The following is a 22,221-nucleotide window of genomic DNA, read 5'->3' on the forward strand; positions in this document are numbered from 1 at the left end:
TTTTTTTTTTCCCCTAGGCAGAGTCTTGCTCTGTCTCCCAGGCCGGAGTGCAACGGTGCAATCTCGGGTCACTGAAACCTCTGCCTCCCGGTTCAAGTGATTCTCCTGCCTCACCCTCCTGAGTAGCTGGGATTACAGGCGCCTGCCACCATGCCCAACTAATTTTTGTATTTTTTAGTAGAGACGGAGTTTCGCCATATTTGCGAGGATGGTCTGAAACACCTGACCTCAGATGATCCACCCACCTCGGCGTCCCAAAGTGCTGGGATTACAGGCGTGAGATACCACGCCTAGCCTATAACTCTTTTCTTCTTCACTTTCCTTCAATAAGTCTTTTCCAATGTCTCCCCATCCCCCATCCCAACATGTGCTTAGCACGGGGCTATACCAATCCCCCAGAAGACCCAGGCCTTGCCACTGAGGTACTCACCAGAACACAGATCGGTACTGTGAAGAGTGCTAGAAATCAAGAAAGAAAGCAAGTGGCTGTGGGCTGGAGAAGGCAGGAAAGTCTCTGAGGAGGCAAGGTCAAGGCTGGGTAGGATCTAGGAGATGGAAAAGCAGAAAGGAGCCAGATAAAGATGAGACCATGAAGGGTTACAAGGGAGTTTGGGGCTTGGGAATCCTGGCATGGCTGGCTGTTTGGCCAGTCACATAAGGGGTCTGGCTTAGGTGGTTGCCAAGAGTTTCTACTGAGGACAGAGGCAATACTGTCACCTGGAAGCAAATGAGAGGACAGGGTCACAATGCTTGTCAGTGCTCTACCTGCATGATTGTTTCTGATCCTTACAATAACTCTGCATGTTGAAGCTTTACCAATGGAAAAACTGAGGCTCAGGCTGGGCGCGGTGGCTCACATCTGTAATCCCAACACTTTGGGAGGCTGATGTGGGTGGATCATTTGAGGTCAGGAGCTTAAGACCAGCCTGGCCAACATAGTGAAACTCCATCTCTACTAAAAATACAAAAACTAGCTGGGCATGGTGATGCATGCCTATAGTCCCAGCTACTTGGGAGGTTGAGGCAGGCAGATCACTTGACCCTGGGAGGTAGAGGTTGCAGTGAGGTGAGATTGCACTATCGCACTTCAGCCTGGGAGACAGGGCAAGACCCTGTCTCAAAACAGCAATAACAGGCCAGGCGCGGTGGCTCATGCCTGTAATCCTTTGGGAGGCCGAGGCAAGTGGATTGCCTGAGCTCAGGAGTTCAAGACCAGCCTGGGCAACATGGTGAAACCCTCTCTTTACTAAAAATACCAAAAAAAAAAAAAAAAAAAAAAATTAGCCAGGTGTGGCGGCATGTGCCAACTACTCGGGGAGGCTGAGGCAGGAGAATTGCCTGAAACTGGGAGGTGGAGGTTGCAGTGAGCTGAGATCACGTCACTGCATTCCAGCCTGGGCGACAGAGCGAGACTGTCTCCAAAAGCAGCAGCAGCAGCAACAACAACAAACCCGAGGCTCAGCTAGTGAGTGACAGAGCCAGAATTCCAAACAAAGTCTGTCTGGCAGACTTCAAGTCTCCTTTACCTTGCGAGGTATTTTCTCACCTCACCCTCCTCCCCAGAGGCCATATCACTTGGGTGTGCTCTGTCTTCCAGAAACCCTTCCAACCACCAAGATGGCTCAGACCAACCCTCCGCCGGGGTCCCTGGGGCCATGGAAGGTAAGCCTATTCCCATCGCATCCAACAGGACAGGGGTGAGATGTTGCACAGAGCAGGCCCCAGGCCTGTGCTCATCCATGAGGCAGTGACCAACCAGTAAAATCCCAGTCTGTAGGGTAAGGGTCCACACAAGCTCCAGGTGCTGTCAAAGGAAGGCTCTCTAGGATGTCCCGTTGGACAAAGAAAGGATGAGTCTGGACGCCACTGATGGGTGGGAGATGATATCTAGTTTCCTAACTCCTTTCTCCTCCCCACTGCTACAATCATCTTCAAATACAGCAGCCCAGCAAGGATTATATCCATGGAGAAAATCAGGGCCATAAAGAGATTTACTACTAGATCCTAAAGATATCACTGGACTCAGCCTCCCAGCCTGAGGTTGGCTTTAACCATTGGCCAAAGTGGCTGATCCTCAGACCTCTCACTGGCCTCACCCCAACACTCCCCACTTCCCTTTTGGGTCAACTCTGAGGTCAGCTCACAGCTTTGGGAGTGGTCCTCTGGCCAGGTCCATGAGCCAGGTTTTAGTTCACAGTACAAATAGGGTTGACCACAACTCTCCTTTACACTCTAGGTTTCTATAGAGGGTGTGTCTGGAGCAGCTAAGAATCTATAGGAAGCTCCTGGGACTCCTAGAATCCTGGCCTCTGGGCCATGCTTATGAAGGAACTGTGGTGGAATGGGAATCCGTAAGTCCTCGGCCTGTCCATTGGTCTAGCTATTATCCTTGGCAGACCATTCCTATCATAAACCATTCCCTCCTCCACCTCATCCCTAGTCTGAGCATATGAATACCAACTAGTGGCATTAATTCAAACCCCTTCCTGCCCTGTCTACTCTGGAAGAGACCTCATCAGGCATCCCAGGCTACAGCTGGTGACAGAAAACACAGAGTCAGACACAAGTTAAGCTGCTGAACTGGGCCTGTTTTTCCTGATGTACCAGATTCTAGCTCTCTTGAGCCATTCAATCCCATTTCAGATAACCATCTATGATCAGGAGAACTTTCAGGGCAAGAGGATGGAGTTCACCAGCTCCTGCCCAAACGTCTCTGAGCACAGTTTTGATAATGTCCGGTCCCTCAAGGTGGAATGTGGCGCGTGAGTATGGACCTCTGCAGAACTGCAGCCCCTTATTTCAGGTCCCTTCAGACACGGGACCACAGGGTGGGGAGAGGGGAAGAGAGATGTTCCTCTAGGGTCTAATCATTTCTCGGAGAGAGGCCTCGAAAGAAATCACTACATGCATAATTCAATAAGCCAAAGCTAAAAGTACCATGAGATTCTCAGTGGCTTGGTACTAGATTTTGGGGAGTGGAAAAAGAAATACATACAATGAGGTGGGGCAATGGCAGTAATCAGATTTTTGCTTCTGGAGCTCACAGTCTGCTACCTAGGGTGCCTTCAGAACAGCCACAAGACCCTTGAGTTTTTCTTGCCTGCAGAAAATCAGTAGAGAAGAATTTGTCAAGTGGCTGCCCCTTTATGGGTAACTCTCCTGCATGTCCCAGAGCAGACACTGTTAGCTAATTACTCTATGAAAAAGGAAACCTCAACCCAACAACTCCAGAGACATGTTAGTTCCTGGTTCATCTTTCAGGCAGTTTCTTGTTGACGCTTCATCGTGGTGAGAGAGACCCTCTCATTTCTGTCCTCTGACTCTTGGCAGGGTAGGCCTTTATCATTAGCCTGAAAACACCTAAGGAAAAGACTCACCCTTGACCTAGGCAGAACTGGCCTTACATGTGAATAGGCTTCCACAAGTTGCTTGCCACCAAAATCAAGCTCTTCAGTCCTTTAAAACAAGTAACACTTTAAGGTGTCATCACTGAGACCCAATTGTTAAAAACTAAGCTGAGTGTTTCAATAAATTAAGCATAGGTAATGGGCCACTAGGAGAAAGAACTCGTGAGTCATAGGAGAAAAGAGACTAGTAACCCATCAGTTGTCTGTTTATCCCTGTGCTTTCTTAGGAAGAAGCCAACATGTTTGGCTTGAGCTGAAGCAATAGTCCAGGGGTGTCCAATCTTTTGGCTTCCTTGGGCCACACTGGAAGAATTATCTTGGGCCACATATAAAATACACTAACAATAGCTGAGGAGCTAACAACAACAACAACAAAAAGCTCATAATATTTTGAGAAAGTTTATAAATTTGTGTTGGGCTGCATTCAAAGCTGTCTTGGGCCGCATGTAGCCCTTGGCCCACAGGTTGGACAAGCTTTCAATAGTCAGTCACTAGATAGGTGACTTGGAGAAAAAGAAAAAAAATTTTTTTTTTTTTTTGAGACAAGATGTCACTCTGTTGCCCAGGCTGCAGTGCAGTAGCATGATCACGGCTCACTGTAGCCGCCACCTCCCAGGCTCAAGCGACCCTCCCCGCTCAGTCCCGAGTAGCTGGGTCTGTAGGAGTGCACCACTACGCCTGGCTAACTTTTGAGTTTTGTAGATAGGCTTTCGCCATGTTTCCCAGGCTGGTCTCGAACTCATGGGCTTAAGAGATCCGCTTGCCTTGGCCTCCTGAAGTGTTGGGACTGCAGGCATGAGCCACCACACCCAGCCAGGAAATAGAATTTTAGATTGACTTCGCTAATACACTCCACTCAGACCAGTGAAGTAGGCAGACCTTTTCAGTGATAATCCAAAAACAAATTATCACATTCACAGACCTGCTTAGTATAGCTGTCAATGCATTCCCCACCTCTTGTGATAAATTACTTTTGCCCAGCTCTACTGGGATTGGCTTGATATTTTACCCCACTTATCTAAAACGAAAGATGCCTTCTCCCCAAGGCCATATAGGCTTTGAACACCATGAACAAACAACACTACATGTCTTTGGCAGCTGGATTGGTTATGAGCATACCAGCTTCTGTGGGCAACAGTTTATCCTGGAGAGAGGAGAATACCCTCGCTGGGATGCCTGGAGTGGGAGTAATGCCTACCACATTGAGCGTCTCATGTCCTTCCGCCCCATCTGTTCAGCTGTGAGTCTCTGAAATTTCCACTTCTGTGCATATGAGGGATGGGACAAGAGGGTGTGGACAGACTGACATTCATGTTATTTCTCATCATTTATGCTGATTGTGGCAGGAAAAAAAAGTAAAAAAAAAAAAGGAAACGTCGCTTTCTCTTCAAAGCCTATTTGATTTTCTGCACCAGGTGGTATTTTCCTTAAGCTAAAAGTAAGGGTCTTACAGGTGGCAATAAGTTGATACTCAAGAGCCTAGTAAACTTGTGAAACACGAGTAAATGAGTGAAAGTGCTTACCCTGTAGTAAAAAGTAAATCCTTACTGAGCAGTGTTTGAGGGGGGAAAAAAAAAGAAAGAAAAAGTAAATCTTTGGCCAGTTAAATTTCAATCTGTGTAACATTTTACTGCAGAAACAGGGAAATGCTGAAGTAACCTTTCAGTAAGTGGGAATGACTGAAGAAACAGGCAAGTCTTCCAGTATCTATCTACATTGATTGATAATAATCTTGTTCCTAACACTTAAGTATTACTCGATAATGCATCAGGCTGGGATGTTTCTGGTCTTTGGAAGAGTTCAAGCAGAAAGCAGAATGACCTTGAGGCGTATGTTGAAAATGATCCCTGTATTAGGAGTGAGGCTGGGCTAGAACCTTTCCAAATATTCAGTCTATATGTGAGTGTCTCATGATTTTGGTTAATAATCTCACCTTGGTCTAAGTCATGCCAAAATTCAACTGATGGAGAAGTTAACCTAACTAGCTCTAAACCAAAAAAATACTTCCCTATTTCATTTGCCCACCCTAAGGTATAACTGACATACAGTAAAATGCACAGATCCTAAGTGCATATTCTCATGAGTTTTGAAAAATATATAGATCCATGTAACCAACACCCTAACCATATAAATAACATTCCATCATATTTCCCTGGTGTCCCTTTCCATTCAATTGCTCTCCTACCACTATTACCGAACAGTTTTGTCCATTTCTGAAGTTTATACAGGTTAGTCTCTGCCTTTTTAATGCTTGGGTAGTATTCATGTCCCCTACTGGACACACAGGTTATTTTCAACACACATACACAGGCAAGCGCACACATGCATATTTGGGCTTACTTTTTGTATTAATTTGTGAGCTCTTTTTTCACATTAGTGAAAATTAGTCCCTTGGTTGGCTGCATCTTGCTAGTACTTTTTCCCATTGTCAAATTCTCTTCATTGTTCCAAAATAGTATATCAGTTATTTGTACATTCTAAATGCTATGGTATTTAAATTGGAACAAAATTATGGTAACTTTTTTCTTATAAATCTGTTGCCTTAATCTTTTTAAAATCAATGATCATATGTATCCTTGTGTAACGCAATAAATAAAGTGTTCCAATTTTAAAAAACATAAATGACAGCCATAGCACTAGTATTAAACATTTTAAAACAATTTCTGAATTACAGAATCATAAAGAGTCTAAGATGACCATCTTTGAGAAGGAAAACTTTATTGGACGCCAGTGGGAGATCTCTGACGACTACCCCTCCTTGCAAGCCATGGGCTGGCCCAACAATGAAGTTGGCTCCATGAAGATACAAAGTGGGGCGTAAGTACAAAAACAGGGTTGGAACAGATTTCAAAGTAATTCCCTGGGGTTGCATCAATGGTCGTTTTAATCAGATTTCATATGTATCAGTATGTCACTTTCTAGTTAATTTTAAATCTCAAGTCCTTTACACCAACTACCCCTTAAGGTTGCAGCTTTTTTTCCCCCAGACATGCCTCTAAGGAAGAATTTGTTTACTACTTACACCTCTTTTCAAGATTAAGGCTAATTAACTAGCTGTAGCCATATTATGCTTACAAATAATGCCTGACACATTTAGGATGGCTTTTTCTAAGCCTAAAAGCATCCCATATCATTGTGTTGAGGAAAGAGGCTCGGGTTTTGGGGTGTTAACCAGATTCCTAGTTTTAATAACGCAATGTACTTTGAATTTCCTAGCTGGGTTTGCTACCAATACCCTGGATATCATGGGTATCAGTATATCTTGGAATGTGACCATCACGGAGGAGACTATAAACACTGGAGAGAGTGGGGCTCTCACGCCCAGACTTCCCAGATCCAATCGATTCGCCGAATCCAACAGTAGTGGATTAAAAGCTCCAAGTACGAGAATTCCTTAAGGCATGAGACCTTGCTAAGCACTCTAGAATGAGTTTTATGTTCTGCTCACAGACATTGCTTTCAAATGTTAGCCGCTGAAATCCACAATAAATGTCATAAAAAAAAAAAAAAAAGACTTTGTAGACTGAATTAACTACCATGCTTCACATAAATCACACCTATGTGGATGAGAATTTTTGTTGATGTTGAGACAGGGTCTCACTGTCACCCAGGCTGGAGTGCAGTGGTGTGATCTGGCTTACTGCAGCATCAATTTCCCAGGTTCCAGTGATCCTCCTGCCTCAGCCTCCTGAGTAGTTGGGACTACAGGCACCTGCCACCATGCTAGGATAACTATTGTATTTTTTGTAGAGATGTGGGGGGGTCTCACTATGCTGCCCAGTCTGGTCTCGAACTCAAGCTCAAGTGACCCACCTACTGCAGCTTCCCAAAGTGCTGGAAATACAGGTGTTGAGCCACTGTGCCTGCCTGGATGAGAATTTTTAAAGTCAAGCTTCCATAAAACTCCATATTCTCTTTTGTGTCCTTGCAAGCCACTTACCAGCTAAGGACAATTATTCCTTATCTCAAAGAATAAACCACATGACCTAAATGTTATCAGTCTCTATAGTGACTGACACACTTTCAGTAAATGTTTTTATGTTCTTTGTCCTCCCGTCTCCTGCTCTTTCTAATGTTGAAGTTGGCACTGATTTTCCTTTCACCTTGTGACAAATCAGTACTAAAGAAACAGAAGTTTCTCCAGTGCGTACTGCCACATATTTCAACATTAAGTTATGAATAAATTCAAATCCAGCATCTTGCATCTTAACATTCTAGTTGCTTAACTGCTTAGCTCAATTTTGATTTATTTCATTTGGAAGAGCATAAGGCTCAATGTCCTATAAAAATGCAGAATAGCTTTGGATTTTTCAATAAGCATGCCAATTCTAAGCACTGTAAAAACCTCAATGATTAAAAAAAATTTTTTTTATAAATCATAGGACCATAGTACACTTAAGACTTAAATTCTTCATACATCTGACACTGGGGAAAAAATCATTATCAATGTCACAAACTTAGTTTCAGTTTTTTTTTTTTTTTTTTTACGTTTTATCAGCTGCATTTCAGATTCATCACTAAGGACTTTTTAAAAAAATTAAAGCACACAAAAGATAACAAACACCTCAGAAACTTTAAAATTTTTTATTCAACAATGTACACTTATTGTCTCTCAATTTGATCTACAAATTTCTCAAGTTTTTTTTCTGATAAAATAAGTAAATCTGGGTATGGTTGTAGAGTGTTTGTAATTTATATTTTTAAAACACTGAACATGAAGTAAGACATCAATAAAGGAAGATCATCATGTAACTGACACTTCCTCAGAATCCATGACACCAGAAACAGCTATAGCAAATACCTAAGCATTTAGCAAAAGGGCAAATTTCTGGTCACTGTTCTTATATCTAGAAAAGACCTATCTTTTTGACTGGGCAAAGCAAACATTGAAACTTTTTTTTGAGAGGGGGAAGGGAAAACATCCTTTAACATAACCATACTCCACTTACTATCCATCCCCCTAGATTAAGAGGTAACTCAGCTCCTAAGCGCCTCTGCACAAGACAGAGAAATTACTTTGCTCTTCCAATACATTCTAAGACTGAACACAAGTGAACTACTGACAGATGCGAAGAGGAACCATAGCCATCCAAGATGATGCCTGCTACACGCTTGCATTTCTGCCTTTTAAGGCCATGCAATTGTGGGTCACCTTTTGAGTCTTAACTGAATGACTTAGTTTTTAACTTCCACTATCAATGAAGATACATATAGAAGGGTTTTGCTGTGTCCTCAAAGTTAACAACATACTTGAAGAAGTAACGCTCTTCTGTATATTGAAAAAGCTATAAATGGAAATATTTATTTTATATGTAGGAGCATGGGGAAAATGCCATCAGTAATATCTTCTACTTAAACATATTAGCCTCTTCTACTTAAACATATTAGCCTCTCCTACAAAGGTCCTGAAGCAATGACAAGAAAAAAAAAAAAAAAAAGACGACTTTATAAGTACACACACACACACACACACACAAAGTAAAGCTATGTAGTACATGCAGACTGCAGCACTTGAACCAATTTCTAAACTTTTTCTAATCAGATTAAGCAATTTTTGAAAAGATACACATTATCTTTAAAACAACCTGTGCTTTGATCTTACAAACAACAGAATAGTTTTAATCTCAAACCAGTCATTCAGTAAACCAAATTTATGCTAAAGCAATAAAGGTAAAAAAGGCTATCCTACCTTTAAACCAGCTTTAAGACATAAAATTGTCACCAAGTTCCATGTGACAAAGGGTCTTTCATTTCAGTTTGAATTACTTTCCATTTCTATTTGATCAAATAAACCAAAATATTACTAAGGAAGAGCATCCAATGATTTGTAAAGCTGATAAAACTGCCCTGTTTCAAGAAAAGCCCTTTAATAGATACAAGTCAAGCTCTCATTTAAATTGAACTTTATTAAAATAGGTGCCAGTTTTCCTCTCTCCTAATTCCACTGATGAGCTAACCCAGAACTATATAACTTTAAGCCAAGTTTCCAAAGATGGTAAAGCTAAGAACAGCAAAGTAATATGGACAAATAGGTCACTTTTGGTAATGACACACAAATTAAACTTTCAAAACATGTGCATAGCTTTATTCATCTACTTAGATCTAACCTTTTCACGGAGCTTCGGCAAAATTCGAGTGTGCAAAATGCATTTCTAAAACGTAATGCAAGCAAAGCTTTCACATTTACACTGGCAGGAAATACAGAGAGAAACTAACAAGTCACATTAGGGAGAATTCAGATTTTTTTTTTTAAATGACAAGAATTGCACAGTTTATTATTTTGAGACAATTGTTGCAGACATAAATATTTAAAATTTTCTAAGCAAGGTGCTTTTAACAACAAAAATTTTTTAAGTTGGAAAGAGCTGATAACTTGGATCATAGCTCACACAGAATTCCAAATTAAAGTGGACTTCATTATCTCCCTACATTTTGCAAACAATGCTTTGTATAACACTTCTTTAAAACACTAAAGGAGACAGCAAGCTGAAAATTTTTTCAAAGCACACAAAAAATGGTGTCATCACATTACTTGAAGAAGGTGCTGAGGGGAGAAGAAAAGGGAGTGAAGAATCCTTTTACTATTTCCCACTACAGAACAGCCACTAACAGACTAAGAACAAAAAAGATACAACAAAAAAAGTAAATCACTTCCCCAGCTTATAAAATAGTTCCAGTTTGACAAGATCTATAACCTTAAACAGAGCACCAGTTGCGCAATAGAATGAGCATTTCATAATGCATAAAAATTAGTGAGGTGGTAAGAACCATCAACTATCTCAGGCATTACTACATGGCCTTCCCAATTTTTTTTTTTTTTTTTTAAATCCATGCAAGGCACATTGATATAAAAATAGACCTCTGGCCAACAAATATATTAAATAAGCAAATTAAAATTTTGGCATTGCAATAATATTGGCAACATCAAAATATAACCAGATAGCTTTGGCCCACACATCCTTCTCATATTCCTCCACCTCATTTGGTGTTTCCCACCCATTATTTTGAGTTCAATCACCTTCAAGTTTGGGTATGTGCTTGAGAAATGACTTTTCTTTTTGTCAAGTAGCATTCTTACTAAAGTTTTCCTTTGCTAAGTAAAAATATACAAGAGAAACAGAATAGTTGGAGTTTTGATTGATTTGATTTAAAGTAAATCTGATTGGTTCAGGGCAGCATTATTTCTCCTCTATATACAAACAAAAGTAAGTCCCCAGCTTACATAGACAACTGTTTTCTAAAAGATCAGCAATAAATCAATGACACTAAGTCCTTTAAGCCATTCTTCTCAATTCCTCTTTCTGAGGCAGAGAGAGGGAGTAACAGAAACAAAGCTAAGATTTAAACTATTTTCAGTAGTAGAAGACATTTAAGGCCAAAAAGTATACTATTAACAGAATTCTTATGTTCCTAAGCTATTGTCCTTCATAGGCCAATACCAGCTAAGAACTAGTTACTTGTACTGATTCCCTCCCAAAGATAATTTTATAATTAACTCACTCTTGTTAGTGGCTGTGCTACAGGAAAGGTATCAAAGCAACCTATGGTATATGTATGATATATAGTAATGTAAAAAGTGCATCACATTCATGATTTTCAGTTTCTCATAGCAGCAGCAGGATTAATCTAAGACAGAAAACAGTTGTATTTTCATTCTTAAAATGCAACAATATCTAATGAAATGTATTCAAGATCATGAAAGGATCCTCCTCTATGAAAGATAAATGAACACAGACTAATAATAGACAAACGGGTAAACTAAAGGCATTCATTCATATTTACATATTAAAACCACTTTCGTTAACACCAAATCTTTACATCTAGCAAAAGAAATAAGCATTTTAAGAATAAAACACACATTACTAAAGCAGTATCCATTTTCAGAGCCTTTGATTAGCACCTGAGGAAAAAAGGGTATAGGGAAAGCTATATAATTTGTCTCAAGTTAGCTTGTTGGTCTTAAGAGTACAACTTTGATATGCACTGAAAGTAAAACTAAATTGGAAAATAAATGTTTGTGGCTGTTTTAATAAGGCTGTAGAAAAGGGATACTGGCCAGGCGCGGTGGCTCACACCTGTAATGCCAGCACTTTGGGAGGCCGAGGCGGGCAGATTGCCTGAGGTCATGAGTTTGAGACCAGTCTGGCCAACATGGTAAAACCTCGTTCTCTACTAAAAATACAAAAAAATTATCTGGGTGTGCACCTGTAATCCCAGCTACTCAGGAGGCTGAGGCAGGAAGAACTGCTTGAACCAGGGAGGTGGAGGTTGCAGTCAGCCAAGATGGCACCACTGCACTCCAGCCTGGGTGACAGAGCTAGATTCCATCTCAAAAGAAAAGAAAAGAAAAGGGATACTGCAGTATTATAAAATGAATATAGCTGTTCCACAGTTTCTAGTCCATAACTGACTTACCATTCCCAGTAATGCAAAAGCAATATACCAATCATGCTGTACTGGGTGTTTTTACCACGCAGACAACCGAAAATTCTATTTGCACTACTGCTGGCATCCTTTTAACTATTCTAAGATCTTTCTTGAGCAGCAAAATGATGTGAAATTTAATTTAAAACTCAGTAAAGCAATGCTTTTGAGTGGAGCTAATGATTCTTCACTCTCCCAGGTGGTCCTGGTTCTCACACAGGTGATGTATATTTTAAAAGAAACATTTATGATACCAAAACAGAAGCCCATCTTTTTCACCATGAAAGAATCTTGGTGCTCTGTTGATTAATTACATTAATAAAAATAACATCAATACTAAGAAGTAATGTTAAGCTCTGTGCCTCTGGCAAGCTTAGAGGAGCTATTTATGCTTCTAGTCTTTTTTTTCCCTCTGCCTTTCCCTTTTAAGAAAAATTTTGTCGGGGGTAAGGGGAGAAGAGCAAATCCTACTTTTACCTTTCAAATCCAACAGTTAAATCACGGGTACGGTTATTAAAATACTACCCTATCAAACTCTACCTTGACTGGCATGCCATCAACCGATCTGACCCTAAAGACCATTTTATTTGTCCTATAGCGTAACTGTTCTGCAGTTAACATATTTATACAAGACAGATCAGCTGTTGTTATTTGAGAATGTGGCCCAGTGGCATAACTATACTCATAATCCCTGGAAATTAGACTTTTAACCTATTTCTCTGAAGAGAGCCTAGCAGGAATGACTCCCTTCTTATTTACAGTGGAATTAGCCATTTGATACATGACAACTTCACACTAAATGGCTTTTTTCTTTAAAAAAGTTTACAGCAATTACAAAAAATAAAACATTAGATGCTTCTGATGTGGGAAAGCAACAATACTAACCACCAAATATGAAACTAACGCTGCTATGTAATGTTTTTTGAAAATGTTGTATTGTGGACAACTCCCAAGGTTGAGGTTTGTCATATTTTCCCTAAAAACTGTTATTTGTAAAAACAATGCAGCACTTTTCCTTTATGAAGTTTCTGTAGATTGAGTAATGACTAGGTAAGCAGATGAATAAGGAGGACAGCAAAATTCTAAAATGTAGAAACTCTCTGGCCATTTATTTCAAGGAAAAAAAAAAACATGTCAGTAAATTCCTAGTTACTGGCTATCCCCTCCTAGAAAGTAGGAGGAAAGGCTGGCTACTATAGATGCTGTAAATACACTTTATGTGCAGGTTCATTACTAAGGGGGTTAGAGCAAAGGCTATGTAACTAACTTCAGTTTGGCAAAATGGGGGTGAATAAAGAGAAAGATAAATACACCCTGTGTATTTTGCAGGAAAAGGGGACTTAAGACACCTACAAGAGTGGTATGTGACACAGATGCCTACAATAATCAAAACAGATTTAAAAAGAAATCTTTACCCATAATTAGTATCTTCATAGCTATTAAAAAAATAGGTCATAATTTCATTCTTAGTGCCATTTTTCAATACTACCCTTTTAAGGATTTAAACCACCTGACTTTTTTCTGTGTAATGAAAACAAATGGCACAAAATAAATACAAGTTCATTTTCTGAATACTAATGTCTTATACACATTCATTTACTAATTTTTAATATCTCCATCTTTCCCTCACACACTCAACACACACACAAGCATACACACAAACACACACACCCCTTTTTCAGTCTTTATAATGGAGGGATGTTAAAAATTCCCTCTAGACTGTATTTGGTTTATGCTACAGTACTAATACTCTGAGTTGAAGGAAAACTCTTTATACCAAACAATAACACACGTTATTTAAATGTGCTAAATTAATCACAGCTGAAGTTTGTTTAGAAGCTTACACAAAATAATCAGAAAACAGATCGACTTAATATTTTTTTTAATAAGTGCTCTGTAAGGAATTGTGTGAGGACCTAAGGAGAAAGATTGCAACAAATAGAGTTAAGTGTTACCAAACAGCACAAAGAGATTTGTCCCAAAGTCCTGCTTGTACCTAGGCAATTAAGTTTATTAACCTAGTGCCCCCAAAATACTGACAGTTAATATGATGGGACACTAGGGTTCTCAGAAAGTTAACAGACATTCCTAACTATATACCTCTAACCATATAATCAAGGAAATTTCTGTGGAGAAATCAAAGTGAAATGTTGCATTGTTTCATTTAGAAGTAAGACTCTCAAAAACCTTTGGACAGACAGAGAAGGGATACATTCTCTTTTTGGCTTCTCTGAACACTGAGGCCTGAGGGATATGGGAGGAAATTAGGAAAGCAATAGCTTTCTACTAAAGACATTTAATCAAGTGTTGCTTCTAAGTTAAAAAGCCCAATTCGGGTGGAGGCTGGGTTTGGTTTTTGTTTTTCCTTTTCAAATACATATTCATTCAACCTCTGTATGTCACAAACCCAGAAAGTTTCTTGTGAGTTGTGAGACAGAACTTTAAAACTCCAGGCAAGCAAAATGGACATTTAAAAAGGGGGAGTGGAGAGGGGAATCTGGCCCTAAGGCGACAAGTGGTTACACAAGGCAATTGAACACACAGCAGAACTTTAAAACCTGTAAAACAAACTGGAGCCTTTTTTCCCTTTAATCAACCTTCTATGTCTTTTTTTTTTTTAACTTTTTGAAAATTTTTATTTAAAAAAAACACAAAAACACAGACTTTTCACTTCAGTTACGTGGTATGTTGCATTTTCCAGTTTGTTCAATGCTTTAAAGCTCAAGGATGCCTCTGCTTTCAATTGTACATGGGCCTGAAGCATCCTAGCTTTTGGCAAGCAGGCAGGAGACTCAAGAAAAATCAAAATAGGAACAAGGCAGACTAAATGCAGGGCACATCTGTAAACATATTATACATTTGAAAATTACAATATCAGTAAAAGTGATACAGTTTACAGGTGAAATGAAACTATCTGGAACTGGCCTACCACAAGTTTCTGAACCTGGACTGATACAATAAGTTATTATATATATATATATTATGTATAAAAAAAAGTTTTGTTTACATCAAGTGGAATTGGCAATCCATGCTCATACTTTTAAAATCTAAGCAGGGCAGAAATCCAGACTAAAAGATATTTACTCTACGTTGAGTCCAACAGCTTCTTTCATGAACTACTTGTTAAAAGCCTCAAATAATCAACAAAACAAGAAAACCCATCCATACTACAGTCACTCAAAACTGGACATTTCTTAAGCAAAGGGGTAGAGCAAAAGTAGTTACTTTCTCCCCAAATACCCCAGGGAATCCAGTCTACTTTTATCAGAAGACTACAACTCTTTATATCAATGCCCTGCTATTTTAACCTGTATTTGACATACATGGATATACTAATTTCTGTGTGTGTGATGTGATGCTGTGTCAGGCCAGACAACTTGTTTATTATGCTACTAACATCACCCAATCTCAATTGGACCCTTAATTTCTGCACACACACACACAAATTTATTTTAGCATGCTATACACAAGCTGCAGTGCAACAGGATGGCAATGTAATGATAAGACAGGGCTACTGCTCTTCTCTGCCCCGAAGAAAATTTCCAGAATTTCACATTATTTTCCTTAAAAACCCATTTTGCTCTAGTAATAAAATATATTTATTAAGATATAATTAGAAGCTAATAAGCTCAGAAGTATAGCTTGCATGAAAACACACCTTCTATAGTCAGGGTTTAATATCTTCTCACCGGCTAAAAACATGAAAAGTTCTAAAGTTTTCATGGACTTTTTTCTTCCCCTTTTAGATTTTGCTGAGAAATTAAAAGAGAATTTACAGAAAGGTGTAAGTTTGTCTTAGATGTTTGATGAAAAACAAGGAAAACAGCACATTTAGTGTTAGTGACAGAGAGCAAGTCTGGAGCACCTACAGTTGAAAAGCAGAATATATTTTTGCTCCCAGTTATACAATTACATTAAAATATGGGCACAGGAATATTTTTCCAGATTGTGTGTCTAAACCAATTGCTTGTTCTGCAACTTTTCTTTAAATGACACGCATGGATTCTTCAGTTGTTAAAGTCCAATATGTAACCAAAGCCAAGTTAACTATGTACCATCAACTATTCCAGAATTGTAGAACTTCAATACCCTCCCCAATCCCCACCCCACAAAAAAATAAAAGGAAAGAAAGAAAGAATTTCCCCAACACCCCACAGAGGCTGCTTAACTCCTGGCAAGACATGCAAATCATATTCGCTAAAAAAATACACCCTGCTAACTTCAAGGCATTTATCCAGCATTCTCGCAGGGCTTAAAGTAAAACCAAAAAGATCAAGGGAGGAGTGGGGGGAAAATGTTGAATCATTTTGGGTTCCCCGTGATTAGTGTATCACTTTAGTCACAGAACAAGATAGAGATCTTTTGAGTGGATTTGCCTTTCCAGTGGGTCATTTGTTGCCCAAGTTGATGACAGCAGGAACTTTAGAACCACACTTGTTAAGTCTGTATTCATTAATCACTTGCATTCACACTTAAAAACAAAAACTAACAAAAGAAAAAAAAAAAAAAAAAAAAACCTATTCAGTACCGGAGATTAAATAACCATGTGTAGTCTCTTGAAATAAATTTGATTCCTTAAGAAGTCTAATTACTTTCAGTTGCCTTTTTTTAAATAACTATATATATATATATGTATATATATATATTTGTATATATTATCCTGTGATTCTACTTATGGTTCCTCTGCTGCGTTGAAGATCTAGGAGCATAAAAGCCTTGTGTCCCCCATGAACGGTGGCTCTAATGCTGCAGAAAGGTTACGAATAGGCAGTCTGGTCCTTCATTGATCTGGACTATCCATGGCTTCATTGTAAGTGATTATCCTTTTGGGATCTAGAGAGACGGTTAAAAAAATAAATAAAAATAAGGTCTAGAATCTCAAAATGCCCATGTTTCAAGAACAAATCCCAAATAACCATCACTTAAACTGCCCCCTTTTTTATGAAAACAAAACTTCAAGCCCATTTCCTCTTTGTATTAACACATGTATGATCCAGTTTCTCTACCCAAAAGTAGTTGTTTGGAATTCCAAGTAGCAGGTCCTCTAGCCAGTGATGGCCTCAACTCCTAAAGATCAGAGATGGCTGGGTCCACTTAATAAGGGTTTTATGTACTTCTACTGATTACAAAAGCAGTGTAGTATTTGAAAACAGTAGCCACAGACAAAAAGCTTGTCACCAATAATCCAATATTAAAAGAAACACTTGGGATTTTTCTTTTGCATTTTTCAGCAAATGAAGTCAAAATTTATTTTAGCCAGTGTGGACTGTCTAACAAAGAACTAAGTAAAATCTGTCTCCAAAAACTGGACAATTAGAGAGCAAAAGTATCAATTCAGTCCTAATCAACAGTTACTCAATTTCCCACGGTAACACACGCCTTAATTCTCAGCAGTAACAAATCTTTCAGATTCAAAACTTAAAACTGTTAGAATGTGTCTGATGGGCAAAGACTCCAGGGTTATTCTAAATTCTTACTACTTAGCTGCAAGCTCTCCTCTTCTGGAGGGGCCTTGTCTTCATTATATATATATTTTTTCTACCTGTCCTAAGAACTTTTTCAAGTATACATGCTTAAAAATAAGGAGGTAGGGCAAATCAATATAACTTGTCACCTAAAGGAAAATTTTAAAGGCCTGAAAATAATATTGGAAGAACTCAAGTCTACTTCAGCCTAAGAATCAATCTAGTATAGTACAGAGATAGCAGCCTGCCATGAAGAGCATGCTCACTCCTAACAGTTAATGGCCATTTTACAGTAAAGACTGGTAGGTCTACTTCGCAGGGTATATTTTCTTTTCCTTTTTTTTTTTTTCTTCCCCAGACAAAGTTTTGCTCTTGTTGCCCAGGCCGGAGGGCAAGGGCACAATCTCAGCTCACCGCAACCTCTGCCTCCTGAGTTCCAGTGATTCTCCCGCCTCAGCCTCCACCGTAGCTGGGATTACAGGCGTGTGCCATCACAGTCAGCTAATTTTGTATTTTTAGTAGATGGAGTTTTGCCATACTGGCCAGGCTGGTCTTGAACTCCTCAGGTGATCCACCCACCTTGGCCTCTCAAAGTGCTGGGATTACTGGCGTGGGCCACCGTGCCCAGCCTGCAGGGTGTATTTTCTAGTCTATGTTTTTTTTCATTTGTTTAATAAGATACACAGAAAGCAACTGCTGAATAAAGAGCAATGTTGGGAAATCAGGAGAACCTACATACTAGTCCTGCTACTGTCTAGCTTATAGAATCTCTCTGGGCTTCAGTTTCCTAATATGTAAAATAAGAAGAGAATTTCTTACATATTTGAAGTCCTGAAATTCTAGGAATTTCACATTCATCTGAAATTCATTTATATTAACTACTAAAGCAAATGAGAAGTAGGATATAATTCAGTTACATGGTTCTGAAAACCAAAATCTACTGTCAGTGACTACTATAAAACTCTTACTTTATTTCATGTATTCCACAATAATCACATTTTAATATATTCAGGAAGAAGGCAAACAATAATCAGGATAATCAATTTTAATTTCTAACTATCTTTTCAGAGAATATCCAGCCCAGATAAGTCTCCTATAATAGCTAATATTTTTCTGAACTATGAATTTCAGTTATTAGGCTATTTGTTGTTTACCACACAAATACAGAGAAAGACTAGCCAAAAGTGGAAATACTTACTCATGTTGGTTTCCTACATTAATAACAGTTATGGCTTGTCTTACTTTCAAAACCAGGAGGGGAAAAAACAATCATTCTTATCTACCAGGTAAATAAGACTTTCATCTATTCTTTTCACTTACAGTATTGCCCCATCCTCAGCAGTCATGTTATGGTAGTGCCTTTTTGTTGCTGCTGTTTTTTCTTTTTCATATTCACATCTTAATAGTATCACATTATTTTTTAATTTAAAAAATAGAGACAGGGTCTGGCTATGTTGCCCAGGTTGGTCTTGAACTCCTGGACTTCAGCAATCCTGACCTTGGCCTCCCCCAAAGTGTTGCAATTATTGGCATGAGACACCCTGCCCAGCTGCTAGTGCCTTTTGATTGCAGTCATTAAATAACTCAAAATACAAAGTCTATTTGTTAAATTACTACCCATCTGTTAATCCCACCAAAAAATAATGTCCAGTGATGATTAGTGACATTTTAAGTAATCTAATCTTTCTTACCTTGCTTCTGCAAATTCCAAATAGATTCCATTTCTGCAAAGAAAGAAAGAGAATTACATACTAAGTTTTGGTGATCAAAGTCTGAAGCTATGATTTTCATTTTAAATCTAAAAAATCCTAGACTGATTACTGCCAGACTGGAGGTAGGGTTGAAAATGGCAAAATTCTATGAAGCTCAGACAAAGCATTCACATTTTCCTCTAATTTTTTTTTTTTTGAAGAGACAGAACAAGTGGCACAAACATGGCTCACTGCAGCGTGAAACTCCTAGGCTCAAGCTATCCTCCCACCTCAGCCTCTCAAGTGCCTGAGACTACAGCTACAGCCATATGCCATCACACCCAGCTGTTTTTTTTTTTTTTGGAGGGGGGAGAAGGGTAGAGACAGGGGTCTGTTGCCTAGGCTGGTATCTTAAACACTTGACCTCAAGCGATCCTGCCTTGGCCTTACCAAGTGCTGGGATTATAGGCATGAGCCTGGCTCCTATAATTCTTAAGTGTCGTCTAGATTATTATTATCTGAAATCAAACTGTCAGAATAATTTTGTCTTTACAAATTGCAAAGATATGCAAGAAGCATGCTACCGATAAAATACTTCTCATAACAGCTTATCATGATTTAAAAACACCAAGTACCAAAAGCAAAAATGTTGCTACTGGATCACTAAAAAAAAAAGAAAAATAATTAAAATAATAATAATAATAATAATAAAAAAACACCAAGTACCACCGGACGTGGTGGCTCGTGCCTGTAATCCCAACACTTTGGGAGGCTAGAGGCCAGATCATGAGGTCAGAAAATCAAGACCATCCTGGCTAACACGGTGAAACCCCATCTCTACAAAAATACAAAAAATTAGCCAGGCACGGTGCCATGTGCCTGTATTCCCAGCTACTCAGGACTCAAAAAAGACAAAAACCAAACAAATAAAAAACCACCAAGTATTTCTTGGTTATCCATTGACTCCTCAATGAGATGCCCAAATTTTTTGAACAAATCATTCATCAAATTTAATTAAAATTGATTTAGTTTAACCATTCAGGCAAGTGGTTCTCACCTCTAAACCATATCTCTTATTTTAACCTATAAGGACAAAATGCCAATCCACACCCATTATTAATGGCACACAATCCTCATTCATTCCAATTCCATTTAAAATGTCTACAACGTGCTTAGTTTAGCATCTCACAATAGGAAAACTATGTACATGTCCAAACTGTAGTGACATACACAGAGAATGCTGTTAAAAACTCTACCTGTGATACATGAAAGCTTCAGGGGGCTATATATTGTCAACAGTAGTTGACTATTACACAAGAACCAAAGAATTGGACCTTGAAAGGAAATATTCTACCTGGAGATTAAAACAAACCACTTAGGAATGAACTATAACAAACGTTAAGGATAAGCAGTCTTTCTGTGGTAATAAAACTATTATTTTGAAAGGACAAAAAATCATTTTACCCCTTTAACTAGTATGTGTGACTACATTCCAATGTAATAGCAACCAATTATAATTAAAGAAAAATAAAACTGAAATTCATTAAGATGGGATACATCTGGACTTGGGTTACAGTTAAGGCACAAATAATCCCTCTGAAGGACTAAAATAAGATACAGATCTAAAATTATGATTTTCTTATTGTATGTGTATGGATAGGAGCAGGGAATGGTAGAATCACACACAAACTCTCTCCCTCCTCCAGCAAAAATCAAAACTGTACCATTTGTAGAGATGGGGGTCTTGCTATGTTGCTCAGGCTGGTCTTTAACTCTTGGGCTCAAGCAATCCTTTCACCTCAGCCTCCCAAAGTGCTGCAATTATAGGCATGAGCAACCAAGCCTGGCAATTTTAAAAAATATTTTCTGCAGTACTCTCAGCTTTTTGAAAATTTGTCAGATCTGGATATTTGGATCAATGACTAATTCTGGATGAACCAGGTAATTATCCAGATAAAATCCCATTCAAGATATCATAGTGATTCCCTGATTAAACCAAATCTGGGAGTGCAGAACAACTGCCAATTGTCCAAGCTTACTTGTATGGTATGGCCATCAAATCTCTGTGCAGACACCTATCCAGAGAAAGGCAGGAAAATTCCCTTTCTCCTGAGAGGTTTCAGAAGGGAAAAGAACTATAAACAATCTAATCTGGAAGGAAAAAAAAAAAAAGATGACACTTGGGAATTCTAGTCACAGAAATCACAGTTATACTCCAAAATAGTTTCTTATTCCATTAGTTTCAAACAATAAGGAATAGCTAAAAGGTCTTTATTATCTTAAAAATTTCTGGATCCCAGAATGGCCTATTTTAACAACTCCAAATGTAAGTCTTGTCTTGATCGACCTACTGCAAAAAAATTTATCCAATACAACCAATATTTTTTATTTTAGTGAAAGCACAAAAATTTCACATTTTGCAGCAAATAAATTCCTGAAATTACTTGATATTCATTTTGTCTACTGCAAAGATAAATCTATTATTTAGTTGTCTGCTGAACAAAAAAATTGGCAGGGTGTGGTGGCTCACACCTGTCATCTCAGTACTTTGGGATGCCAAGGCAGGAGGATCACTTGAGGGACTAGCCTGAGCAACACAGGGAGACCTTGTCTCTATTATTTAAAAAGAAAAGAAAGAAGTTAATCAAACCTTTCATGTTAGCCCACCTATGACTAACATTTTCTTTTTTCTTCCTCACTGGAAACTCAACCTGTCCCTCTACTTTCCCCTCCTTTTTGAGAAGACACTGCAGGGTCACAGTAACAACCACACTGCTTTAAAAGTAAAGCAAACATACACATTTTCGAATACAGAAGACAAAACAACTAATTGCAAACATCCAATTTTTCTTTTTTTTTTTTAAAGATGGGGTTTCACCATGATGGCCAGGCTGGTCTTGAACTCCTGACCTCAGGTGATCCACCCACCTCGGCCTCCCCAAGTGCTAGGATTATAGGCGTGAGCCATGGCGCCCGGCCAAACACCCAATTTCTTGAACAAGTTGAAGATACTTCTTTACCTCAGCTTAAGGTTTTACTCAAATATTATACATTTTTAAATGATTTATGGTAAGAACACTTTATTACCCTTAAATGTGAGCTCTAGAGTAACGAATTATCAAATAGAAATAGGGATGTATGATGTAGCTGTAAAACTAGCCATGAAGCAAGTCTAGCTTCTAACTAAGAAATAAATCAGCACAGGCCGGGAATGGTGATTCATGCCTGTAATCC

At 38.8% G+C, this 22,221-nt stretch overlaps 2 protein-coding genes across 2 annotated transcripts in view; one reads left to right on the plus strand and one right to left on the minus strand.

The window, feature by feature from the left end:
- The first annotated feature begins 1,560 nt into the window (after nt 1-1,560).
- CRYBA1 (crystallin beta A1) lies at nt 1,561-6,903 on the plus strand. Its single transcript, XM_017542011.2, has 5 exons — nt 1,561-1,662; nt 2,644-2,762; nt 4,506-4,647; nt 6,082-6,224; nt 6,624-6,903. Exons 1-5 carry the CDS (start codon nt 1,618-1,620, stop codon nt 6,769-6,771), a joined length of 597 nt encoding a protein of 198 aa, XP_017397500.2. The 5' UTR covers nt 1,561-1,617; the 3' UTR covers nt 6,772-6,903.
- A 1,072-nt stretch (nt 6,904-7,975) lies between these two features.
- NUFIP2 (nuclear FMR1 interacting protein 2) overlaps nt 7,976-22,221 on the minus strand; it is a 35,224-nt gene continuing 20,978 nt past the window's right edge. Inside the window, exons 3-4 of the mRNA XM_017542028.2 lie at nt 18,988-19,020; nt 7,976-16,664 (exon numbers count right to left, since the gene is read on the minus strand). Of these exons, the coding sequence (XP_017397517.1) occupies nt 16,612-16,664; nt 18,988-19,020 (86 nt within the window). The 3' untranslated portion in view covers nt 7,976-16,611. The remainder of the gene's footprint in view (nt 16,665-18,987; nt 19,021-22,221) is intronic.

Source organism: Cebus imitator, unplaced genomic scaffold, assembly GCF_001604975.1.
Source record: "Cebus imitator isolate Cc_AM_T3 unplaced genomic scaffold, Cebus_imitator-1.0 Scaffold140, whole genome shotgun sequence".
NCBI classification, from domain to species: domain Eukaryota; kingdom Metazoa; phylum Chordata; class Mammalia; order Primates; family Cebidae; genus Cebus; species Cebus imitator.

Bases quoted from the DNA above. Each gene is read 5' to 3' on its own strand.
- CRYBA1 (XM_017542011.2), top strand. From the start codon at position 1,618: ATGGCTCAGACCAACCCTCCGCCGGGGTCCCTGGGGCCATGGAAG. The intron at 2,763-4,505 runs GTGAGTATGGAC...TGTCTTTGGCAG, and splicing joins CTCAAGGTGGAATGTGGCGC to CTGGATTGGTTATGAGCATA. The intron at 4,648-6,081 runs GTGAGTCTCTGA...TCTGAATTACAG, and splicing joins TCCGCCCCATCTGTTCAGCT to AATCATAAAGAGTCTAAGAT.